General features: G+C 45.2%; 1 protein-coding gene across 2 annotated transcripts in view; it reads right to left on the bottom strand.

Annotated features, from left to right (window-relative positions):
* IFT43 (intraflagellar transport 43) overlaps positions 1-23,484 on the bottom strand; it is a 78,574-nt gene that overhangs the window by 43,160 nt on the left and 11,930 nt on the right. For both annotated transcript variants that reach the window (XM_044230970.1, XM_044230972.1), the window contains exon 3: positions 7,581-7,645. In XM_044230970.1, coding sequence (XP_044086905.1) covers positions 7,581-7,645 — 65 coding nt within the window. The remainder of the gene's footprint in view (positions 1-7,580; positions 7,646-23,484) is intronic.

The raw sequence follows: 23,484 nt of genomic DNA, 5'->3' as shown, positions 1-23,484 counted from the left end.
GGTAGAGAGACTCTGGTATGGCAATGACACATACAGAGAGAGAGGACAGAAGCCCTTTAGTATTCTTGGAACATCTATGCCATTAAAAGAGAGAGAGAGAGAGAGAGAGAGAGAGAGGGAAAGAAAGAAGGAGGAGGGAAGGGGGCAACCTCGGGCCTGGCACTCGGCTGTTCTCCCGCCATCTTGATGTCCTTGACGCGTGCAGATGGTGTGGAAGTGCTGGCACCAGAACAGCCCAGGAGAAGGAACGAGCAGCCAATGGAGATTTATGTGAGGAGAGTGAGATGGACAAGGTAAAATTGTCAGGAGGAGTTGTTAGAAAGTAAAATATATTGTGACAATTCCACTCCTGCCGTTCATCAATAAACTGACAGATCATTTAGTGTCAATTAGGAGTGATAGATGGACAAGTCCCCATGATCCTGGGCCAAAATTAATGGCTGGGAGGGAGAGGGTGATTGAAAATGACGGCTGACATTGAGAGCAAAGTCCTGAAAGTCCCTGAGGGGCCATTACTTGCCTCATTCCCTTGCAGATCAATGCAGGGACAAACCCAAAAACAGACACTTTGAGACAAAACTTAATCAGACTACCTTTCCTTCCTCTCTTTACCGGGTCTAGTTGCCTCTCGTTCAGCTCTGTTCTCCATGGCCAAGTCAGCGACCCACAGGCTATAAGGGCCCCAGATGCAATCTTTGGCATAGCTATGACTTTGGTGCCCGGATAAGGAAAGGTAGTGATCCCAATAGGCCCAGAATATTCCTGAATATGGCCCTTTCCTGCGGCTCGGGGACAAGCATGGGAGTCCTGGCATCCAGAATCTAGCCAGTGTGGCGGGTGATATACGTTCTGCTCTCTATCTTGGGCAGTGTCATACAAACAAAATAAATCCCAGAAATTCACATCCCTGGGCTATAAGCTCCTGGTTCATATCTGGAATTAGCCCTTCTACCTCCCACTGGCAACAACACAGCTGTAGACCTCTGTAAACCTCCTTTTCCTCCTACCTCCCTTGTAGAGAGGTACCTACCTTCTAGAATGGAGCCTACCCAACAGAGCTGGTACAACGCGCCTATAAGGAACAGCCGTGGACTAAATGTTTATATGCCCCCCAAATTCATACACTGAAACCCTAATCCCTAACGTGATGGCATTTGGAAGTGGGGCCTTTGGGAGCTAATCAGAGTTAGAGGAGGTCCTAAGGGACCCACATTGGGATTGGTGCCCTTATACAATGAAGAGATACGAGATCTCCCTCTCTCTATATACACACCAAGGAAGGCTGTGTGAGGATATAACCAGGAAGAGGCCATCAACAAGAACCAGACCGTGCTGGGAACTTGACCTTGGACTTCTGGCTTCCAGAACTAGCAATCAAGGTGACAGATACATGTTTGTTGTTTCAGCCACCCCGTCGATGGCACCCCGTCGATGGCATTCTGTTCTAGCGGCCTGAACTAAGTCAGTGTCATTATTATCATTTCAAAAGAATTCAAGTAGAGTGTATGACTTTCCAGCATGAATTCCCTGCTCTAAGCAATAAGGCTACTATCCCCGCAACACTTCTCCGTACACCAAGGCTCTCCTCATGATCCTCTGCGCATGCGAGTCCACCCAGCCTGACCTCCGTGTCCTCTGCAAGGGACCCCAAGTCCCTGTGATCTGTGTCTCCTCCGATGTCCAGTCACCGGCGTGAGCCAGTCCATCTGGTTCTCACTTGCAATGTGCTCCTTCCTGATTTTCGCGAGCAAAAATCCCCGATCTTCCCAATGCGAATCCAAGCTCTTACAGGGCAGGAAGCACAGACACACTCTGTCCTCCTCGGAGTGCCCCACGAGGCGCAGGAGGCCACGCTTTCCAACCTGAATGGATGGGTCCTCGATGTGGCCCAACGACGGCCACTCCTACCCCTGGCCAGCGGCCTGTCCCTCTTCCTGCCACACGCCTGGCCTACCTTGCCGCCAGAGGCCAGCTCTCCTCGGCTCCAGCAAGCTCAACGGTCTGCCTTTCTACTTTGGAAAAAGAAGAAAACCAAAGGGCCAATCCAAAATGAAATTCCCCCAACTCCCTACTCCCTCAACTTCTCTTGATAGCTCACCCAGCCTTTCCAAGCTCCCTCTTATCTTGGAGGGAAAATGTCCCTGCCTCCTTCTGTCTAAGGTTTATCAACCTCTGTTGGAAGGGTTTATCCTTCCAAGGATCCTGCTTCTTCCAATCCTTCCTGTTTTACCTGCAAGCTCTCTTTCCCCACATGTGACACACATGGTTCTTGACACAAACCCCTCCTTCCAAATACTGTCCCCTATTTTCCTTTCTTTCTCAGGGAAGATCACCATTTCTTCACCTCAGTTCCTCTTTAGCCCCAAATATGGCTTCTGCCCCAGTGCAAATCACCGTAACCTTCTCAAAGGCCCCTAGTAACCTCCAAACAGCCAAATCCAAGGCTCTGTCCTCGGCTTCTATCTGTGTAGATGACCAAGTTGGGCCTCTCTTTTGGCCTCTCTCCCAAACTGTGGAAAATTATCTACATGGACCACCACCAGCCTACAAATCAGGTCTCCCCTTCAGTGCTCCCTACCTGACAGCACCACCCCCAACCAAGTCATCAAAGCGAGGCCCCGTGCAGGACCTGCCCCTCCTCCCTTCTTTGCCCTGTATCTGACCTATGGTCCCCAAAGCTCCTCTCCTATCCAGGCTCACACCACTGCCCTCGTCCAGCTCTTATCATCCTTCAAACAGAGTATTACCTTTCCAGCTGCGCTTCAACCTTCCAGATCTCCACTTCCCACACTGACAGCAAAGTGACCTGATCTGAGAGCAAAAACACCAATGAGATCATTCATTTGTTCAGCTGGCAGTCACGGAGCGCTGGTATGGACTGGCACTATTTGAGGTACCGGGCATAGGTAAATGTATCCTCTCAAGAAGCTGACATTACAGGAGAGAAAGAGACTGCATGTATGTGCACCCACAAATACATATATGTATGTACGCATATACGTCACGTGCGGATACATGAAGAGACGGGAGCACAGAGTGACGAGGGGAGCTACTTTTTATAAACTGAGGTCAGGAAGAGCCTTGCTGGCCACAGTAAGAACTTGGGGACTTACTTGGACTGTGGGGAATCCCACTGGAGGGCTCCGAGGAGACAAGGGAAATGACCTTGCTTGTGTTTTAAAAAGGTCCCTCTGGCTCTGTGGAGATAAGACGGAGGGAGAAAGGATGCAGGGGGAGACCAGTTCAGGACGTTCTCAGTTGAACCGGGGCTAGAAATGACAGTGGCCACAGCCGAGCACCGGCGGTGCAGACCACAGACGTATTTCATCTGCAGACTTCACCTGCTTTGCTGACAGACCAAATGTGGGCTGAGATGAAAAGTGGGGTCCAGGAGGATTCCAAAGTTTATGGTCGGAAGTAACGGGGAGGCCAGAGTCACCATTTACGGAGATCTGAGGGAGATTCTGGCAGGTGCAGGTTAGGGGATGGAACAAGAGGGGTAACAAGGAGGAGCACTGATTCAGATATGCTGTGACTGAGTCATGGATCCAAGTGGAAACTTCACCTGGAGGACTGGATGTTCGGGGACAGGACTAGATGGATATATATTTTGGAGGTGTCGCTGTGAAGGTGACAGTCAAACTCCCGAACTGGGTCGAGATCCTGCAAGCGTGCATGTTGACACAGAAGAGAGAAGGTTCGCGGATGGGCACTGGGTTCCCCAACATTGAGAGAAGTCGGCACTAGGCCACAGACTGAGGAGACACACAAGATAATACTTTGAAAAGTAACATATAAAATGGAAAAATATCTTTTTCCTGGAGCAAACTGATTTGCTTTGGAAAAATCTTCAATATATTCATTGAGATATTCATTTAAAATATTCATTTTTGAGATTTCCTTTTGTTCTCTAGGCAGCAGATACAAGGTTTGTCTGATCTCCATATTTCAAAGTAAATTCCAGATATTACAAGCAGTAAAATCCCCTAATACCTTGGAAAAATGGGGCGACTCTGGGAGACTCTCACTGATATATGAGACCTACATTTCAAAGTTACCTTCTTCTCCTTGGTTAGCACTAGAAAGTAGTGCTATGTTCTATAAAGCCAAGAGTGGTATTTGCCAGCAAATGAATCGATGGAAAGACCATTGGAACACAGTAACAAGTCTGAAAGTAGACTCAGGTATGTGTGAAGGTGTAGAATTATGATACAGGTGGTTTCTAAACTCACCAGATAAAGACGGATTTTTAAATAAATGGTGGTGGGACCATAGCCACTTGGAAACAGATAAAACTGATCCACACCTTATGTCATGCAGTAGAATTAATTCTGAATGGATCAGAGATCTAAATTTTTAAAATGAAAGGGTGGGGTCATTTTCCAATAAAAGATGATCTCTAAAAACTGGCAGTTAGCTTGTGGGTCAAAGTTTGCTAAATCTGGGGCACCTGGGTGGCTCAGTTGTTAAGTGGCTGCCTTCAGCTCAGGTCATGATCCCAGGGTCCTGGGATCGAGCCCCGAATCAGGCTCCCTGCTCAGCGGAAAGCCTGCTTCTCCCTCTCCTGCTCCCCCTGCTTGTGTTCCCTCTCTTGCTGTCTCTCTCTGTCAAATTTTTAAAATCTTCAAAAAAAAAAAAAAGTTTGCTGAATCCTAGTATATAGAAACAAAGAAGAGTAAATTAACATTGTATATGCTTATGTTTAATTCTGCAAAAAAGAGTATAGGTCGGATAGACCAGAAGCTAATAAAGAGGTTACCCACAGGGGATGTATGGAAATGAGGTAGAGGGAGTAAGGATGGCAGTGAGACATCTCTGAGTGTGTTTCTATACCATTTTCATATGATAAGAAGTATATCAAATCACCTGTTCTTGCCCAAAACCTACAACTTGAACCTGCTCATGAGGAATCAGAGAAAACCAGAATTTAAGACATTCTACAAGACAACTGGCCAGGACTCCTCAAAAAAAAAAAAAACATCTGAGAAAGCAAGGGAGGAATTGGGATTATTTTAGAACAAGAGCGATATTTCAGATAAGATGAATTTATCTAAACAAATGTATCTACATAAACTTAAATAAAAGTTATTCTGGCTATAAAGAGGCAGAACTACCCGATATAAGGTGTGAACTCTGACAGGATCCTGGGGCTATAAAAGACATTTCGGGACACCTGGGTGAATTTAAATATAAATCCTTATTAAATATTAAATCATTATGAAATTACTTGGATGTGAGAATTACACAGTGATCATATGGAAAATGTCCTTAATCTTGAGAGATGTGTGCTGAAGTATTCAGAAGTGAAATATCATGACTTCTGCAACCTGTTTTCAAATGATTCCGGGGGAAAAAGTGTATGTGTGTGAGACAGAGCAGGGAAAGGAAGGGAGGAAAGAAAAAGGGTATATTCTTAAGGCATAGGTATATTTTTAAGGCAACAAGTGCTGGAGGAAATTCAAGGTAAGAGTAACATCTGTATTTTTTTTTTTTAAAGATTTTATTTATTTATTTGACAGAGAGAAATCACAAGTAGGCAGAGAGGCAGGCGGAGAGAGAGAGAGAGGGAAGCAGGCTCCCTGCTGAGCAGAGAGCCCGATGCGGGACTCGATCACAGGACTCTGAGATCATGACCTGAGCCAAAGGCAGCGGCTTAACCCACTGAGCCACAACATCTGTATTTTAAGAAAAAAACTTCCTTCCCAAGTCTACCTTAGTTAAACTTGATAGTCGGCGATCCTCTGCTGGTGGAGTAAATATTCTTTTCTGGTTTACTTTTCATCTACGACTTCGTGCGAGGAATTAAAGACTAAAGTGGGGAGCACCTGGGTGGCTCAGTGGGTTAAGCCGCTGCCTTCGGCTCAGGACATGGTCTCAGGGTCCTGGGATCGAGTCCCATATCGGGCTCTCTGCTCAGCAGGGAGCCTGCTTCCCTCTCTCTCTCTGCCTGCCTCTCTGCCTACTTGTGATCTGTCTCTCAAATAAATAAATAAAATCTTTAAAAAAAAAATAAAAAAGAACACAGAATGAGGGGACACCTGGGTGGCTCAGTTGGTTAAGGGACTCCTCGGCTCAGGTCATGGTCCTGGAGTCCTGGGATCAAGTCCCGCATCGGGCTCCCTGCTCGGCAGGGAGTCTGCTTTTTCCTCTGACCCTCCCCTTTCTTATGCTCTCTCTCTCTCAAATAAATAAATAAAATCTTTAAAAAATATATTTTAAAAAAAAGAACACAGAATGGGGGTCAGAGGGTACACTTCCAGTTATCAGATAAGTAAGTAATGGAGATGTCATGTACAACGTGACTACAGTTCATAATACTGTAGTGCATAATTGAAAGTTGCTAAGAGTAGATCCTAAAGTTCTCAGCACAAGGAAAAATTTTTCTGTGGCTATGTATGGTTACAAATGTTAACTATATATTGTGGTGGTCACTGGCAATATATACAAATACTGAATCACGTGAAACCAATATAATGTTATGTGTCAACTATGCCTAATAGTGTCAACTATTAAAACATGCCAGTGTTTAAAAAAAAGAACACAGGGGGCGCCTGGGTGGCTCAGTGGGTTAAGCCGCTGCCTTCAGCTCGGGTCATGATCCCAGGGTCTCGGGATCAAGCCCCACGTCGGGCTCTCTGCCCAGCAGGGAGCCTGCTTCTCCCTCTCTATCTGTCTGCCTCTCTGCCTGCTTCTGCCTACTTGTGATTTCTCTCTCTGTCAAATGAATAAATTTTAAAAAAATAATCTTTTAAAAAAAAAAAAGAACACAGAATCCTACAATATGGATGATCTCTAAAAACATTAGGTCAAGTGAAAGCAGTTAGTCATAGAGGACCACATAAAGTAGGATACCATGTATGTGAAATGTCCAAACAGGCCAGTCAGAGACAGAAAGCAGAATGGTGACTGCCTAGGGTTGGGGAGACTGGGGGCACATGGGAAATAACTGCTAATGGGTACCAGGTTTCTCTGAGGGGAGGGTGATAACAATGTTCTAGAGGCGCCTGGGTGGCTCAGTGGGTTAAAGCCTCTGTCTTCAGAGCAGTCATGATCCCAGGATCCTGGGATTGAGCCCCGCATTGGGCTCTCTGCTCAGCAAGAAACCTGCTTCCCTTCCTCTCTCTCTGCCTGCCTCTCTGGCTACTTGTGATCTCTGTCTGTCAAATAAACAAAGAAAATCTTTTAAAAAAATGTTCTAAAACTAGGACACCTGGGTGACTCAGCTGGTTAAGCATCTGCCTTCTGCTCAGGTCATGACTCCGTGATCCTGGGATGGAGTCCGTATCAGGTTCTCTGCTCAGCAGGGAGTCTGCTTCTCCCTCTTCTTCTGCCCCTCCCCACTGCTTGTACTCTCTCAAATAAAGAAATAAATCTTAAAAAAAAGAGTTTTAAATTGACTGTGGTGTTGGTAGCACAACTCTGTTAGGGCACCAAGAATGACTGACTGACTTATACATTTTGTATGGGTGAATTACATGGAGTAAGAATTATACCTCAAGAGAGCTGTTCTAAAAAAATTAAAGAAAAACTACCCAAGAGCCAAGTGCCCACCTTCACACTCACGAGCTGCTGGCACTTACTTTGAAGACTTCACGGAGTCATCTGCCCAGCCTCCTTGCCTGCGAGGTGGTTTGGGAGGGGGAGCCTGAAAGGGGACGAGAAGCCAAAATCACAGTCACTCACCACTGGTATTCGTGCATGCAGGGGATGAGGCTGAGGCCACCTCAACCAATATTCTATCAAAATATTTCCAATAAAAATATAGTAACCTTTCTAATTTACTTTCAAAATCTGGATGCTTTTGAGCCCTTCGGTAGGTGTGTAAAAGCAAGATCCACAGGGCAAGATCTGGATGGCAGAGTCTACTGAAAGCCTTAGATGGCTGCCTTGGTTGAGCGACTGCCTTCAGCTCAGGTCATGATCCTGGATTCCAGGGACTGAGTCCCATATTGGGCTCCCTGCTCAGTGGGGGTCTGCTTCTCCCTCTGACCTTCCCCCTCTCATGCTTGCTCTCTCTCTCATTCTCTCTCTTTCAAGTAAATACATACATTCTCTCTCTCTCTCTCAAATAAATAAATAAACAGGAAATCTAAAAAAAAAAAAAAAAAGAAAGAAAGAAAAGAAATGCTTCATACTTTTTAAGCCAGCAATTCTAATCCAAGGAATTCATCCCAAAGAAACAATTAGAGAGAGACATAAGGGTTGTTTCTGAATAGTAAACAACTCAAAACCAAAATAGATTGTGATAAGAAATTACATAAATAATGGAACACACATGTGAAAATAGTATGTAATAATGAAGAACTATGGTAAAAAAGAATACTTAATGAGATGAGAATGTTTGGTATATAGTAACTCTTAAAAAACATGTTGTAGAATAGTAGGTATATGCTTCTAATTTGAGGAAAAGATTTTTAATACATAGTGTTAACTAGCTATAAGTACATGAATGAGAGGGGATTCCAGGGGCAGAACTGTGGGCAATTTTTTTAGTCCCTTCTTTGTGTTGTTATGCATGGTCTAATTTTTAAATAATCACCTTATATTATTTTTATAAACTGAAAGGTGATAAAAAAGGATATAAGGCAAAGGTTTGCTTAACAGACTTAAATTAAATGGGTGGGTTACAAATCTACTTGGATTCCTTAGGGAAGAGGGAGTCACCTACCAAGGATGCATTCAGAAGCCTAAGTGCAGGCGTTCCGGTCCAGCATATCTCAACTGGAAATACCAAGGGGGATGTCAAGCAATCCATTGAGTCAGTCAAGTTGGATAAAAGAGCAAAGAATACTTCCTACTTTCCATTCCCCAGCATTCCCATAGGATTGTTTTTTGAAGTATCAATTTCCTTATTCTAACAATGGCATATAATTATAATTCTCAGTCTTAAGAGATACTTTGATGAATGGACTTAAAACATGAGTTGGCCAACTTTTTCTATGGAGGGTTGAGCAGTTTTGATTCTGCAGGCCATACAGCCTTTGTTCCAAATCAGTTCTGATACTGTAAGGCAATAAAGAGCTATGGACCATAAGTGAACAAACGGGTGTCTCTGTGTTCCAATAAAACTTTGTAAAAATAAGCAGTGGGCCAATTTAGCAGGAAGGATGTGGTTTGCAGAACCTTGAACTAAAATGTGGCATTGCAACATCCTTTAAATTGATCACTTAAAGCCTAACTTGTAACTTTAAAAAGAAAACATTCTCTCAACATGCCAAAATACATTTATACTTTCGATATTTTATTTTGCACCAAGATACATTTCCTTTCTGGCTTCTCTCGTAGCATGGGACTTTCTTCAGAGTGAGCCAGAACCTGCTGGAAAAGGCTAACTGAGAAGAAATCCAGCCCCAGGATGCCTGCATCCAACTCAGCTCCCAGGAAATGGTAAGCGGAGCCTTAGAGAAAACAAACTTGAGTTTTCTTTACCAGAGGCAGGTAATGGAGCTATGTGGGGGACTCTGTTAGAAATGCCGAAAGTGCCGAAGTGGAGAACAAGCTATTATTTGTCTCTACCAGAGAGATATCCAAAGAAGACAGACCAGAGGGATATCCAAAGAGATGCTCACTGGTGCTTCCCGCTCCACATACCCTTATCTGCTGTCCCTGCCACCCACACTCACCCACCCCGAGGCCACGAGGGGAAGCCTTCTGATCCAAGACCCCCACTGCCCTGAGACACTGACTGAACCACGGTGCACCAGTCTGACCCCACTGGAACCAATCGATATGCCTGTCCCAGCACTCCAGAACTGAGGCTGAGCTAGGCTGTTCAGACAGCATGAACACTGGAACTATAAGGACCAGCGGGAATTAGAAAAATCCCAAAGTGCCAAAAACCAAAGTTGTATGAGCAGAAAATGACAATCTTGCCCTGTCAACCTCCTACTGCATATAAAGCACTGTGCTGGGGAGGCTTGATAGGTTAAAGAGAATAGAACCACACGGGGCCCCTCTGAGGATGTCCGAAGGCTATCTGGCCTACAGGTGATCCTCCTGGGCTTCTGCAGGTAACATCCCACGCTTCTCCACCCAAGGACAGGACCACCTTGTGATAACGAATATTCCTGAATGTGGAGGTCTGTTGTGTGCAGACAGACAGCGGCTTCTTGGTGTGTTTTTATTTTTATAATTTAGGCTACCACTGTAAAAACTGGACGATTTCCACCTAAAATGTCATTTTCCAGCTTTCTCTCAAAAAACTCTAAGGGCCAGTAACAGTGGGGCTGAGTACGAGTGGCAGCTGTCCCTGAACACAGGACCTGCGCGCTCCAGGTGGCCCCGGTCATCACTCTCCCTCTTTGCCTCCTTCCTGCTAAAGTCAATGCCAGCTGCCGCTTACTAGTATCCTCCTTGTGCTGCTGTTTCTCTTCCAGGGCAGAATCCTGCGTTCCTGTGTCCAGTGGAAGTGGGAACGGGAAAGCTAGGTCAGCCGTTTTGAGAAAAGTGGGCAAGAGCATGTGTCTTGGTCGGGAGTGTGAGCTGACCTTGCGACTTCAGCACGCACACTGAAGGAGCGTCTGTCTCATCCCTCGCCCCACGTCACTCCCCGAAGCTGCCTGCCCGCCCCCCACCCCCAACAGTCACCTGGGCATGTGACCCCCAGCTACTCCCCCCTCAGAGCTGGGCTTTCTTCTGTTGGCTCTGGATGTTGGAAAGCACAGAATGAACCAAGTCAAACGCAAGGTGCCACAAGGTCAGGGTGTCCGAGCCTGCCTGGCGCCTTCCCAGCGCTGGGAGCTGCAGAGAGTCCACAAGAAGGCAGGGGACCTGCGTGGCACTGGCGGGCTCCTGCTACTTGTCTCCTGATCCCGGCAGATGCACAAGCAACAGACACTTCTGTCAAAAGGCACTCCTTTGAGTAACCGCTAAACTGTGGGACTAAATCAGTGGCTTCGCAGCAAGTACTTAGAGCGGCGCCGGGCACGTCGGTACTCCGTCTTCCCTGTTACCATCGCCGTCGTCATCCTTATGACTCACGTCCATATATGAAAGCTCGGACTGTGGGTCATAAAATATCCTACCCCTTAGAAAAAAGATAAAGGAAAAAAAAAAAAAAAGACTCCTTTGAGCCTGGCCTGAGCTGTCACTCTGACTACTAAGGGACATTGTGTGGTTAATAAAGCTCCCTAAGATTCTAAAAACCAAAATGACCGGCTTTATCTCCTTTAACCGCAAATCCCAGGAAGCCATGGCTGTTGGGGGGATGAGAACAAATCCCTTCCGGCCAGAGGAAGCACAAAGACACACTTTCTCTCATGCTCCTCCCATTACAAAATGGTACCAGCTGCTACATTAGGACGGCAGCTTCAAAGCAAAAAGATCCCCACAGAAGAGCCACAGCTCCGCGTCTGATGGGACTGGAAAACTGGTTCCAAAGTCACAGGGTGTTTTCACAAGTAACGAAAGACTTCAAGGGTTGACAAGATGCCGTAAAAACCACGTAAGCTACTCTCCCATGAGAGGCCAAGAAGTTCTCTGAGCAAAGTGGGGCTGAGGCAATGGTTGTTCTCCCCACTCTCCCCTGGGGGTCTCGGCCAACCTCAGGAGAGCGCACGGGGCAGATGGGAGACCCGAGGGACAGGCAGAACATGCTCTCTGCAAACCAGGGCTCGGGCGTGAAGCCGGGCTGTCTCCTTCCTCATGGGGAATCCTTGTGTTCAGTCTAGCACTCTGGGGCCCAGGGTAAAAACATTTTTTTTAATACTCCCTACTATAAGTCTTGTTATGGCTACACACAGACACCCTATCTAGATGAAAGAGACTTAATTAGCCACTCTGAAGTGATAAAGGCTCTTCCCCAGAATTTACCTTTGTTCCCCATGTGGGGAGCCAGGCACGGTCCTATGTGCACTGGGTGAGACAGGAAAAGTAGACGTCACCTCTGTCCTCAAATGTTACCTCTATTCCGTGAGGCAGAAGAGAGGTCAAATTCGGTGTATATCAGACATATACGAACGCTATGTGATGGCATGTCAGGGCCACTGGGGAACTTAAGAGGCCATAGTGGACGTGGGACACATGCGTCAGGGATGGGGGCAGGGGGCTACTCCAGGGACAGGCCGCATCCATGGTCCAAGGGCGAAGCTGAGGAAATTTTGCAGTTTTCTTGCCACCTCTGGTGGTTTTACTGGAACACTCTCTCCTGTCTCATTCAGACAGAACTCAGGACACAACCGAGGATGAAATAGAACTGTGCCAGGCCAAGAAGTGCCGAAGACCCTTGGAGAGGGCAGGGAAGCTTTATGGATGTGAAATATAAAGAGAGATGAAAAGGCAAAGCATTTCTGAAGGAACCAGATGCAAGGGATAGGGGTTCCAGAATAGCACATAACACTCGGGCCGCAGCAAATGCTAGTAACCAATCGTCATATTTGTAGGAGTCCCTGGGAAAACTCTCCCGGAAGAGGGGGCAGTCTGAGCAGCCTGACATCTATCCTTTTACAACGTGGGCCGTAAGAGGAAGCTGATGCAACCCAGTCACAATGGTGATTCGACATCAGGTGCAAATGACCTCGTCTGAAACGTAAGGAGATAACTGACTTTCAGCAATATAATTGAGAAGGTCTGGTAGGTCCTTTGCACGGACAGTCCAGCCCCTGAGAGCCTGGCTGATCTTCCTAAGAGCTACGATGGCATCTAAATACCCAGTAAGCCCCTGTTTCAAAAAAGAATGCCACGGCTTTCTCCCAGGGTGATCTGAAACACAAGACCCACTCATAGGCCCTGGCCCTCCTGTAGCTCCTTTTAGAACCAGCTGCCAGAACTCAGCTTCCCCCTTCTCCGAGGTGACAGATGAGATGTGGGGGGATGTCAGGGGCCTGCATGCGCTCCCCAGCTGAACTGTCAGGGATCCAGTCCCTGCCTGGAGTGGTGAAAGGTTGTAACCCTTCAGCTATGGGCCCTTCGTGTGGGGCCAGGGGTACTTCCCTCTCCTGCCCATCAGGTCTGGGGAGGACATGAAGACATGAATGTATGATTTATGCACTCTCTAATCTTTGGTGCCTGAGTTCTCTGTGTAATGACCCCAGCATTTAAAGGAAAAGGAATTTACTCTTGCTCCATCCTCTTAAACTAAAAACTTACACTTGAGGCAGGCTAAGACAGTCAGTAGGGGCATTTTTTTTTTCTTCATGGAGCCCAGTTACTCTAAAATCCTCCCTTATCCACGCACTTGGGAAGACATTACCAATCCGTTTGAGTCATGACTTTGGAAGAAGTCTGTACCGCTATGTCTGTGTTAGGAGGAGGGAAAACAAATAAAACAAAACAAACAAACAAACAAAAAACTCCACCCTGGATGGGTAAGGAGGGGACAGCTCAAGTGATCTTAAAGGCCAGAATGAAGACCTGATTCCAGAATTCAGAAGTCCTGTGTCTCCTTCACATTGCTCTGCTTCTGAAAGTCAGAGGCATAACCCCAAAACCATCTGCTGGGAAACCCATTTCTAATTTGGGCAGATTTACTGCCAGGTAACAGTATCCAAATTTGCTTTAAGAAGGACAGAGTCTTAAAATGTGCAACACTACGAGGGCCAGAAATAGGAACGGGTGACAGGAGCCCAAAGGCAGCAAGCGTATCCCACCCGTTCTCTCTTGAAAGCTGGAGTCACGTCTCCGAGTGTGGGAAACGAGCACAGCCTGCTGGGGCTGCCGCCTGATGGACGGAGGGGGCAGGACCCTGCATAGCTCCTGAAGAGAAGCAAAAATGTGCTCTCTCCAAAAATAAACAGGGGGCAGGAGAGACGGAGAGTAAAGAGTTGGGAGCACGTGACCGGCGGTTGCGGTCCTGAAATACCAGCATTCTACAAAAAGGAGCCTGTGAGAGGCAGGGAGCGGGCAATTCAGGAAACAGCCTCTTTATATGGTCTCATCCGAATGGGCCAGGATTCAACGAACTGGAATTACTCTGTCACAGGGAGCCTTCGGGGCCAGACTGGCTTCTGATCTTTATATGGTTTCCCCCAGATTCTTAAGATGCCGAAATAGAAAAGATGCTGCAGTGCCAAAAAAGGAGCCTTTTGGGTTGGGAAACTTCTCACACACTCTCGAAAGTCCTGGAGAAACCCCACGATATGAATCAGTCCCAAATCCAAATGGCAACCTGCTTCAAAAATTCAGTGCAAACACACACACAAATTCCCAACAGCAAAGACATTCAGTTAGGCAAGATCCACTGCAAACTTGACACACACCCCTCTATCTCCTAGCTGCCAGGGGCAACGCAGCTCCTGTCCTCAACCCTTGCCTGTGGGCTAAGAGCAAACTTCCCTTCCTTTCTCTAGCAACCCAATGGAAGATCCAAGAAAGGTTTTCGTCGATGCTGGGTGAGAGACAAGGCTAACACCGATTAAGACAGGAGTACAACACAGGGGCTGGTGTTCATTCCTCAGATCTGTCCCCCAGCCTCCACCCTGGCTGTGACAGCTAATTCATCACAGACCTCAGTTTCTCCCTCATGGATTTAAGGTCATGGAAGGTAACGGACCATCCAAGCTTAAAACGGAACCCCTGTGAGTCAGCATAGCTCTTTCGAGATGCAATGCACGTAACAAAATGCAGAATCTCTTTTCAGTATAAGAAAGAAACCTGAGTGTCAGTAGATGTTAAAGCCATTAGGTGAAAGACTGATGGATGGGGAACCAGACATTCTCGTGGTGCCAAAGAATCGCCCCATACATCACCTGCAGTCACAAGGGAGAGAATGTTCCTTCACCATGGAGATACCTATCATGACCCTCACTCACTGAGCAAACTTAGCAGCATGACCAGTGGGAGGCGAGGAGCTGCTGCTGGAGGCTCTGGGCCCCACCCGGGGAAAATTCCCGCTGCTAAAGGTCCTCAAGTCCTCCAATGGGATTCCCAGCTTATTGCCAGAGGAAGAGCGAGAGCAGGAAGAATCAGACAGATCTAGCATGGGGGGAAACTCTAGGACAACTGGCCCTAAAAGTCAGTCCCAGACTATTCTCAACTGAGAGAGACTTAGGAGACATGGAATTCAGAGTGGTTCTTGATTGGATCCAGATTTTTAAAAAAAGCTATAAAAGACATGTGATGACAACTGGGGAGAATGAATATGGGACCTGGTAATAGATGGTATTAGGGAACTCTGAGCACTGAGAGGCGTGGAATTGTGGATTTCTAGGAAACTATCCCCCATCCCCTCCCCAGTTTTTTTCAGAGATACGTGCTAAAGTATTAAAGCGACATACCAAAAAACATATATAAAACACATAAATATATATCTTCAAATAGTCTACAAATTATCATTCAAGAAAATCTAGCTCATTGTTGGTAACAGCTGAAGCCACGCAGTGGGTATATGCTGTTCATTGTACTCTATTACTGTGTCTACGTTTCTGGATGTTTCCAATGTCAACGTGAACTTAAAAAAAAGAAAGAAACCAGATGCATAAAGTTTAGGTTAATGAAAGAGACAAAAGGCAGGGCTGATGAGGGACAGGGGCACCAATATGAGCATCTATCTGCTCGGGAAGAACCATGCTAAACAGGGACAGGCATTCTTCGCTTCATGGCTGGAAATTCTTAACACCAACACCCTGAGGACCAGAAAACTCTACACCCCAAATCTCCAGTCTTGAGATCCCTGCCACAATTACAATGACAGGAGAGTGAGCTTTTTATATGAAGTGCCTCCTCACACCCTCCCACGCTTCTGTTTACTGTGGATCAGAGTTCAGTCTTGTGTGTAAATGGACATAATGAAATTTGGGTAAGAAAAAAGTGGGGTGGAAAAAACATGAGACTGGACACCAGGTCATCCCGGGCCTAGTCCTGATGCTACCAATAGCTACTTCCATGATTCTGGAGTTTCACTGAAGCTAGAAGGGATTCCTCTCAGTGGTACAATTTTGTGATTCTATGAGTCCAAGCATTATAGTATCTTCAATTCAGGGAGAGCGTACAAAGGGTAAGAAAGGTAAATAATGACAAAACATTGATCATCGGTTTGAGCTAAAATGAAGAAGATGGAGACAGAGAAAAAGAAGACAAGGTCAAGAGAAAAATGAGAATAAGCAAAAGGATGTGATCAATGGTGAATGAGCCCATCAATGCAATGACAAAGCATATACTCACTAATTCATAGCAACTGATAACAATATTAGTCATATATTAGTAGTTTGCTAGACACCAAAGCTTTAACAGGGTTACTCTGCAGAATCTTCATGTCCCAGTGGAGGCCAACTACCACATTTACCATTGCCAAGTTCACCAATGAAGAAACTGAAGCTAAGAGGTTAACTCACCTAAAATCATCCTGTTTCTAAGCCATAGAGCAAGGATTCGAGTCTGTGTCTGACACCAAAGCTTTGCACTGAACCAGGTGCTACGTGAATTCCTAGACATTAGATGCATGCCAGCTAGAGCAGGCTTGAAAAGACAGAGGAACTACAGGAAAGAATCCAACTGGATTGAAACCAAGTGCCCAATAAGGGGGACTAGAATGACAAGGGTAAAGCGTGGGCGGGCCAAACCCAAAGGACCGTCTCCTTCCCTCATTTTCTGGGCACAGAACAAGATGTAGCTGATCATGATGGCAGTGTGTTCAATGAGATGGAGGACAAGAAAGTAGCTTGGTCTAACCCTTACCTCTTCGGCATGGTCAACCAAGGGATGGGTTAAGAGTAAAGTCAGGATTGAAAAGTGATGCCAAAAATAAACCGCACTGTCACTGAGCACTGTGCCAAACTGTATTAAGATGAATTCAATATAAATCTTTGTGCTTGGAAAGTGGCTGTCTTTACTGCCTGTCACAAGCTATGCTCCTCATACCAATGGAGCAGTAGTTGGAAGAATGAGGGACTGAATGCGGGGAGGAGGGAGTTTGCCAGAAAGGAGAGGACAAAGGCCATAGTTTTAAAAGAGGGGTGGAGGGACAGGTTGTGGGGGCAGGAGGGAGAGTCCTGGGTTGAAATTCTAGAGTCATCATTTTCTAGCTGTGTAGCCTTGGGCTAGTTGTCTTCACTAAGCCTCCTTGTCCCTGCATGAAACACAACAGTGGTCCTGAGTCCTTTACAGATCCATTGTTGTTAATGCTGGAGACCATCTCCGGCACAGAGCACACAGTAAATGGTGATGAAAGTGACTGATATTTATGAATTTAGAATTCATAATATTAATCAAATGCACACTCTGGAGCCAAGAATCTTGAATGCCCATAGTTGAGACGACAGAAGGGTTCTGACAGGCAAACACGGCAGGGACCTTTACCTGGGGCTGCCTTGCACAGGTTTCATTCTGGGGATCCAACTCTTCCCTATTCCAGCTTCCCTAAAGGTCAGAGAAATCCTTTAACGTTGACTGAACCAAGAAGAGGCAGCCAGAGTTCTGCTGCTCACTGAGAAATAAATGTGAGGCTCGGGACGACCACAGGGCCTGGCAGTTACTCTGGTGGTGTCACACTTCACCAAATATTCCCACATACCCTGTAATAAAAGACCCATATCCCATATCTCAGGCCGCAGTCATCAAACTGCCTACTTCAAATGACTCACGGGATGGGTCTGCCAACAGTTTGCCGAAGTGGCTGATCCAAAGAGAACAGACCTCAGCCCCCAAAATCATTCTTAAAATTCATCCTGGATTTTTCTACCCTGGATGGCATCCTCTTGATCTCGGTTCTACTGCTCTGGGTCAGCCTAAAGCAGCTCTCCCCTCTTCTTGGGTCTATACCTTCCAGACACTTTGAAAGCAATGCCCTGGTTCCCCCATACTTTTTGCAGTTCAGCCAAAATAAACATTCCTTTCAACTTTCATCATAAATCAAAACCAGTACGTTTCTGTCATTCTCTTAACTCCTTTCGGTTTGCTAAAATTCATCCAGCAGAAATGTGCACCATGTCGAGGGTGGAAATTCCCAGAACTCCAAGAGGCAGGCCCTCCTGGCTCTGGTGACTTGGTATAAGCACGGTCTAGACTTGCTACCTCAACCAGATCCAGAGTGGAAGAACTCGGAGGAAGCTGAGAGTGGAGAAGCACGTTTGAGAAACCTGATCTCTCACGAGACTGACTCTTCAAGGCGAAGACTGAAAACAAATGGAGGGAGCTTGAAAGAAGTCTTAAATCATGGGCCAGCAGCCCTCATCACAGAAGAACTAGAAGGGGGCGACGCCCAGCTCCACACCCTGCTCAACCCCATGGTGAGATGCCAGACATCACAGGTCTCACCCTGCAGTTCCTCTCTATCTTGCCTCACTTGTGGGAACAAGAGGAGAAGGTTCCCATATACAGCAAGGCCATGGCCGACAAGTAAGCACCCACTCAACTCACCCTCCAATATTTCTAGTAACTCAGTAATCACACATTTTTTTTTTAATTCTAGAACCGTGTTTCCCTAACTTCTAAATTTCATGGACTGTCAACATTTCAAGAATCAAAATTTGTGGGGCATAGGAGGTGGTTGGACATACAGACTTAAGTTTTTAGTTTTGTGAAGAATCTTTTTAAAAAAACCACCATTGCCTCTCATGGTCATTTCACCTTAAATAGGGGACCTTTTCAATTTTCCCAATAGGAAGGACACAAACCAGGATAAAGAATGTTGCTTTCCGGGTACCTGGGTGGCTCAGTCTGTTGGGTGTCTGCCTCCAGCTCAGGTCATGGTCTCAGGATCCTGGAACTGAGTCCCTACCTTAGGCTCAGAGAGCCTGGTTTTCCCTCTCCCTCTCCCCTCAACTCTCCCCAGCTGGCTTGTGCTCTCTCTCATTTTCTCTCTCAAATAAATAAAGTCTTAAAAAAAAAAAGAATGTTTCTTTCATTCGATTAAATTCAGTTTATGAAAAACTTACTATACTGTTCTTGGTTTTCTCATGTTGGTAAAAACTTCCTCACAGACTAGGGTTGAAACAAGCTATGTTCTATCTCCTTTCAGCTTATCAAACCAAGCCCAATGTGGACTTCTCAGGTTTTCATCCCACCCTTTCTGGAACAGGAAGGCTGAAAGCCAGCCACTCTACTCCTCTCAGGTGACGATGCCCTAACACAACAGGCAAGACCTAGGTAGTCACTTAATCTACACACTTTGCTGCTCAGTTTGAAGTTGTACAGGAAGACCTTCTATCGTTCAAATAATCCACTGCCAGCCTCTCCAACTCCAGAGGAGGCCTTTCTAGATAAACTTTTCAGAGCGCTTGGCACAGGGTGTGCCAAGAATGGGTACTGTCAGCTTTGACTTGATCACAGATCAAAATCTTTGACAGAGATCACAGGTCTCTGGGCCTCTTTCATACCCAGGTTTCTGACTGTTACTTCCAAGTGCACCACTGATGTCAGAACACTTTCTGTCTCGATCGCTAACATACCTAAATGCCCCCGGTTAGTTATCCTAAGAGGAAATCGACATGATCCGTTGCTGCTACAACCACTCTCATTCTTTTCTTGTCAACAGTACCGCTTGAAAAAAAACCACAGTGGGTTCTGAAACAATCCAAAAGCAATTGGCAGGTTCTGGAATCAGAAATGGGAGAGTGGTCTGTATTTGACTAATGTTCACACGGACAACCATAGACTCCAGATGAAATACATAAAACAACTATTCAAAGGCACTGGAGGGCAAACAAAAGCAGGCAGAAACCAGAGGGGACTTGACCCTTGAAGGAAAAAAACTATAAGGGGTAAAAACCCATGTTTTAGTGGATTTTCCCCTTGAGTGCACCCTCCAGTCTGTGCAGCAACTAAGCAGCTAGAACTCAAGCAGAAAGCTGCAGTTTTATTCGCCTGAGGACAAATTTGCGGATGGCCAGGGTCACTAAAATTAGAAAGGGAGAAATCCTGGGAAGAAAGGAGACCCAGATCTGCATTTTTACTCCCCTAAAATCCTTTAGGCAATACCTGAACTACGTTAAGAAATCTAGTGAAAAGCAACTGCTAAAGAAATAAAGAGAAAAAAAGAAAAAGCACAAAGAAGTACTGAGTGGAAATGAGACTTTAGCTGCTGCTCCCTGGAGGGGACAGGAATTGGTTTGAGTTCCACCAAGTTAAAAGGTATTTGGTACATACCTTGAGTTTTCTCCAATGAAATCTCAAGTGAATCACACCTTAGGAGTAACGACTATGTCCCAGGACTCCGGGATTTATTCTAGGACCAAAGGCAAAACCCAAATAGGCCTGACCTAACAAAGTCTAAAATCAAGTCTTCCTAAGTTCAAGGCATCCTGCAAATAATTAAACTCTCTATTAAAACAAAAATCAACACTTTTCAGAGGATGATAACATAATCCAGAGTTTCCACAATGTATCATCCACAAGGTCCTGTATACAAACAGAAATGACTGGACATGTGAAGAAACATGAAAATGTGATCTACAATCAAATGAAAAACCAACAAAAACTGACCCCAAGATGACCCGAATATTGGAATTAACAGATAAAAGTTTTAAAGCAGTTATTTTAAGAATATGTTCAAGGACTTTAAAGAAAAGATGTTCATAATGAATGCACAAATGGGGAATCTAATAGAAGCTAAGGGGGGGGGGGAGAAGAAAAAGAAAAAGAAAAGTGGAAATTTAGAACTTAAAAGTTAAGAATCTGCAATAAAAAATTTTAGTTTGACAACAGCAGAAGAAATAATCACTGAACCTAAAGACAGAAAACAGAAAATAAATCTAGTCTGAAGGAAAAAAAAGTGGGGGGAGGGGAATTAGCAATTCTTTAGGGAGGAAAAACATAGGACAAACCAAAGGGACAATATCAAGCAGTTTAACACATTTGCAGTTGGAGTCTCAGGAACAAAGAGAGAGAAAATGGAGCAAAGATATATTTGAAGAAATAATGGCCTAAAGTTTCCCAAATTTGGTGAAAAATACTGGCTTACTGATCTAAGAACCTCAGCAAATTCCAAGTAAATCACAGCTAGCTACATCACAGTCACACTGCTGAAAACCAAAGAAGATAAAAAGAAAATCTTTGAAGCAGCAAGAGAGAGGAGAAAAGACTTACATGAAAGAGAACAATCCTCAGAAACAATGAAGGCCAGAGGACAAAAGAATAAAGATCTTTAAAGAGCTTGGAGGGCAAAAAATTCTCAATTCAGAACTCTATATGGACAGAAAGTATCCTTCAGAAATGGGCGTGAAATAAAACTATTTTCAGATCAAGCAAATAGGGAGTGGTTCTTAGCAAATCCGTACTATAGGAAATGCCAAGGAAAGTTCTTCAACCTAAAGAGAAATGCTGCCAAAGGAAAACCTAGACTACCAGGAAGAAATGAAGAACAAGAGATATGGTAAACATATGGATGGATATAAAAGACAATCTATTTCTCTGAACGTCTCTAAACAATAGCTATTTAAAGTGAGGTGACAAAGGGTATTGTAGAGTTTCTGAAGTAGGAAGGTTTAAAGCATGTGACATCACCAGCACAATCGATGATAGGGGTCAAAAGGACTTCTACTAAAGGGGTATGACAGTAACTTCACGTAGTCACGGATGAGTTAAAGATGTATTTTCTAATCCGTGGAGCAACCACTAAAATAAAGTATTAAAAACTACACCTAAAAAACCAATGAAGAACTGAAAATGGAATATAGAAGCAATTGGCTAACCAGGCTGACATCATTCTCTATTATACCGGGTAGAGGCATGGGACCAGAAATGTTTCAGTCTATCACCAAGGACATTCAACACCCGTCAGTACCCTTTTCCTGTAAAATATCATTATTAAAAGGATATTTTACTATCATTCTGTTCCTTCTCACTAATTATTGACATGCTACATAATGAGAAGAAATCTAGCCCAGCTAATGATTTCAATGAGGCTTTCTGATCACAGTCTTCTGGTTCCTAACTGACTGGATATTCCCTACTTACAGCACACCTTTTCTTTCTATCTCCTCACCTCTCCTAGATCCTGGCATTCCACCTCCCCCCGCCAAAACGATGTCTTTATTCAGGCAGTTCTTTTAAGGAGAGCCTGTCCAGTGTTTTAAGACCCCACAAACCAGGGCCCCAGCTAAGGCTCACTCCCCAAAGTTCCTCAAGACCATTATTCTTCCAAAGTATTATGGAACACTTCTCTGGAAACTAATCTTGTTCAGCTATGTCACAGACTTCATGTCTGTCACAACCACAGTGAGCAAGACAGATCCAAAATTACGTTATTACCACTCCTCAACCTGCCCCACCATTCTAAGCAAAGCCGATGTTCCCATCAACAGTCCAACCAATGCTTAGCCAAAGAGTTCCCTGACTCTTTAAATACCAATGACCTTGCTACTTTTCCAACATGTCATAACCCGGAACTGCTCCATTCCTGAAGTATCTAGCCCCCTCCTTCCCTCCTTATCCAAGAACTCCCTTCTTCGTTTTGCTTCCTTCTCCATCAACCCAGCTCACTCCCAAGGTCTATCACACTACGCTTCACTCCGTTGCCTTTTTACATTTCCCCTAGAACTACCCCCAAATCTGGATTGAGTCACCCACACCTGCTGAGGGGTGCTGGGAACCTGTACAACCACGCCAATTAAGGCCTACCAAGCTCATCTTCCGCCTTCTCTCAGCTGGATCCTACTGGTCTCTCAGCTTCTGTCTCACTTTCCTCCAATCTGTACTCCACACCTGCATGGGCCCCTGGAAGTTACAGAGCGTTCTAGATAGCGAAGGGATGCTAGGTCTCAGTCAGTAAGGGTTTTCTTCATAAGCCTTTCTGGTGGGCTGCCTAACAAATTCTCTAAAGAAAGGCATCTGAACATCCAGGGCTCTTGTAACTTGGCCATGATTTCTTTTCTCATTATAATAAGTATTTAATTTCATAGTTCATTTTGAACTCATAATTTTGAATTATTTTTCTTGAAGAAAGCCTCCAAACTATTTAAGTCTCGGGGTCCACAAAACCTGGTTCCATCCATGACCAGTGCTTGGCAAAGTGTTCCTTCTAAAAATGCAAATTAAAAAAATAATCATAAGGGCACCTGGGTAGCTCAGTCGATTAAGTGTCCGACTCTTGATTTTGCTCAGGTTATGATCTCAGGGTTGTGAGGTTGAGCTCCTTCTTGGCACTGGATGCTACAGGTGTCTGCACTTCCCTTCCCCACTCTGGCGAGTCCTCCGCAATTTCTTTTGGTGAGACATTCTTTGGCCGTGTGTTCTTTAAATATGGATGTTCCTCAGATTCTGTCCAATGGCTTCCTCTCTTCTTATGCTACAAAATGCCCCTTACAGAGCTGGGCTTCCACTTACCACCTCAATACTAATGACTTCCAAATCTCTAGCTCCGGCTTCCTGGACGTCTCCAGCTAGGGCTCTCATAGGCATCTCAAGCTAACCTAGCCCGGCACTGAACACGCCCCCTGACCTGCTCTTCATTCATTGGACAAGTACTTACTGAGGACCTACAAGGTAACAGGCTCATGGGGAGCAGAACAGTCACTTCTGGAACTTGCAATTAGTGGGGGACAAGGACCTAAATAATTACACAAACATAATTACAAATTGCAGATGAAAAAATAAAGTAAAAAAAAAAAAGCT

Source organism: Neovison vison, chromosome 13, assembly GCF_020171115.1.
Source record: "Neovison vison isolate M4711 chromosome 13, ASM_NN_V1, whole genome shotgun sequence".
Classification (NCBI taxonomy): Eukaryota; Metazoa; Chordata; class Mammalia; order Carnivora; family Mustelidae; genus Neogale; species Neogale vison.
This window is presented reverse-complemented; position numbering and strand designations above follow the sequence as displayed.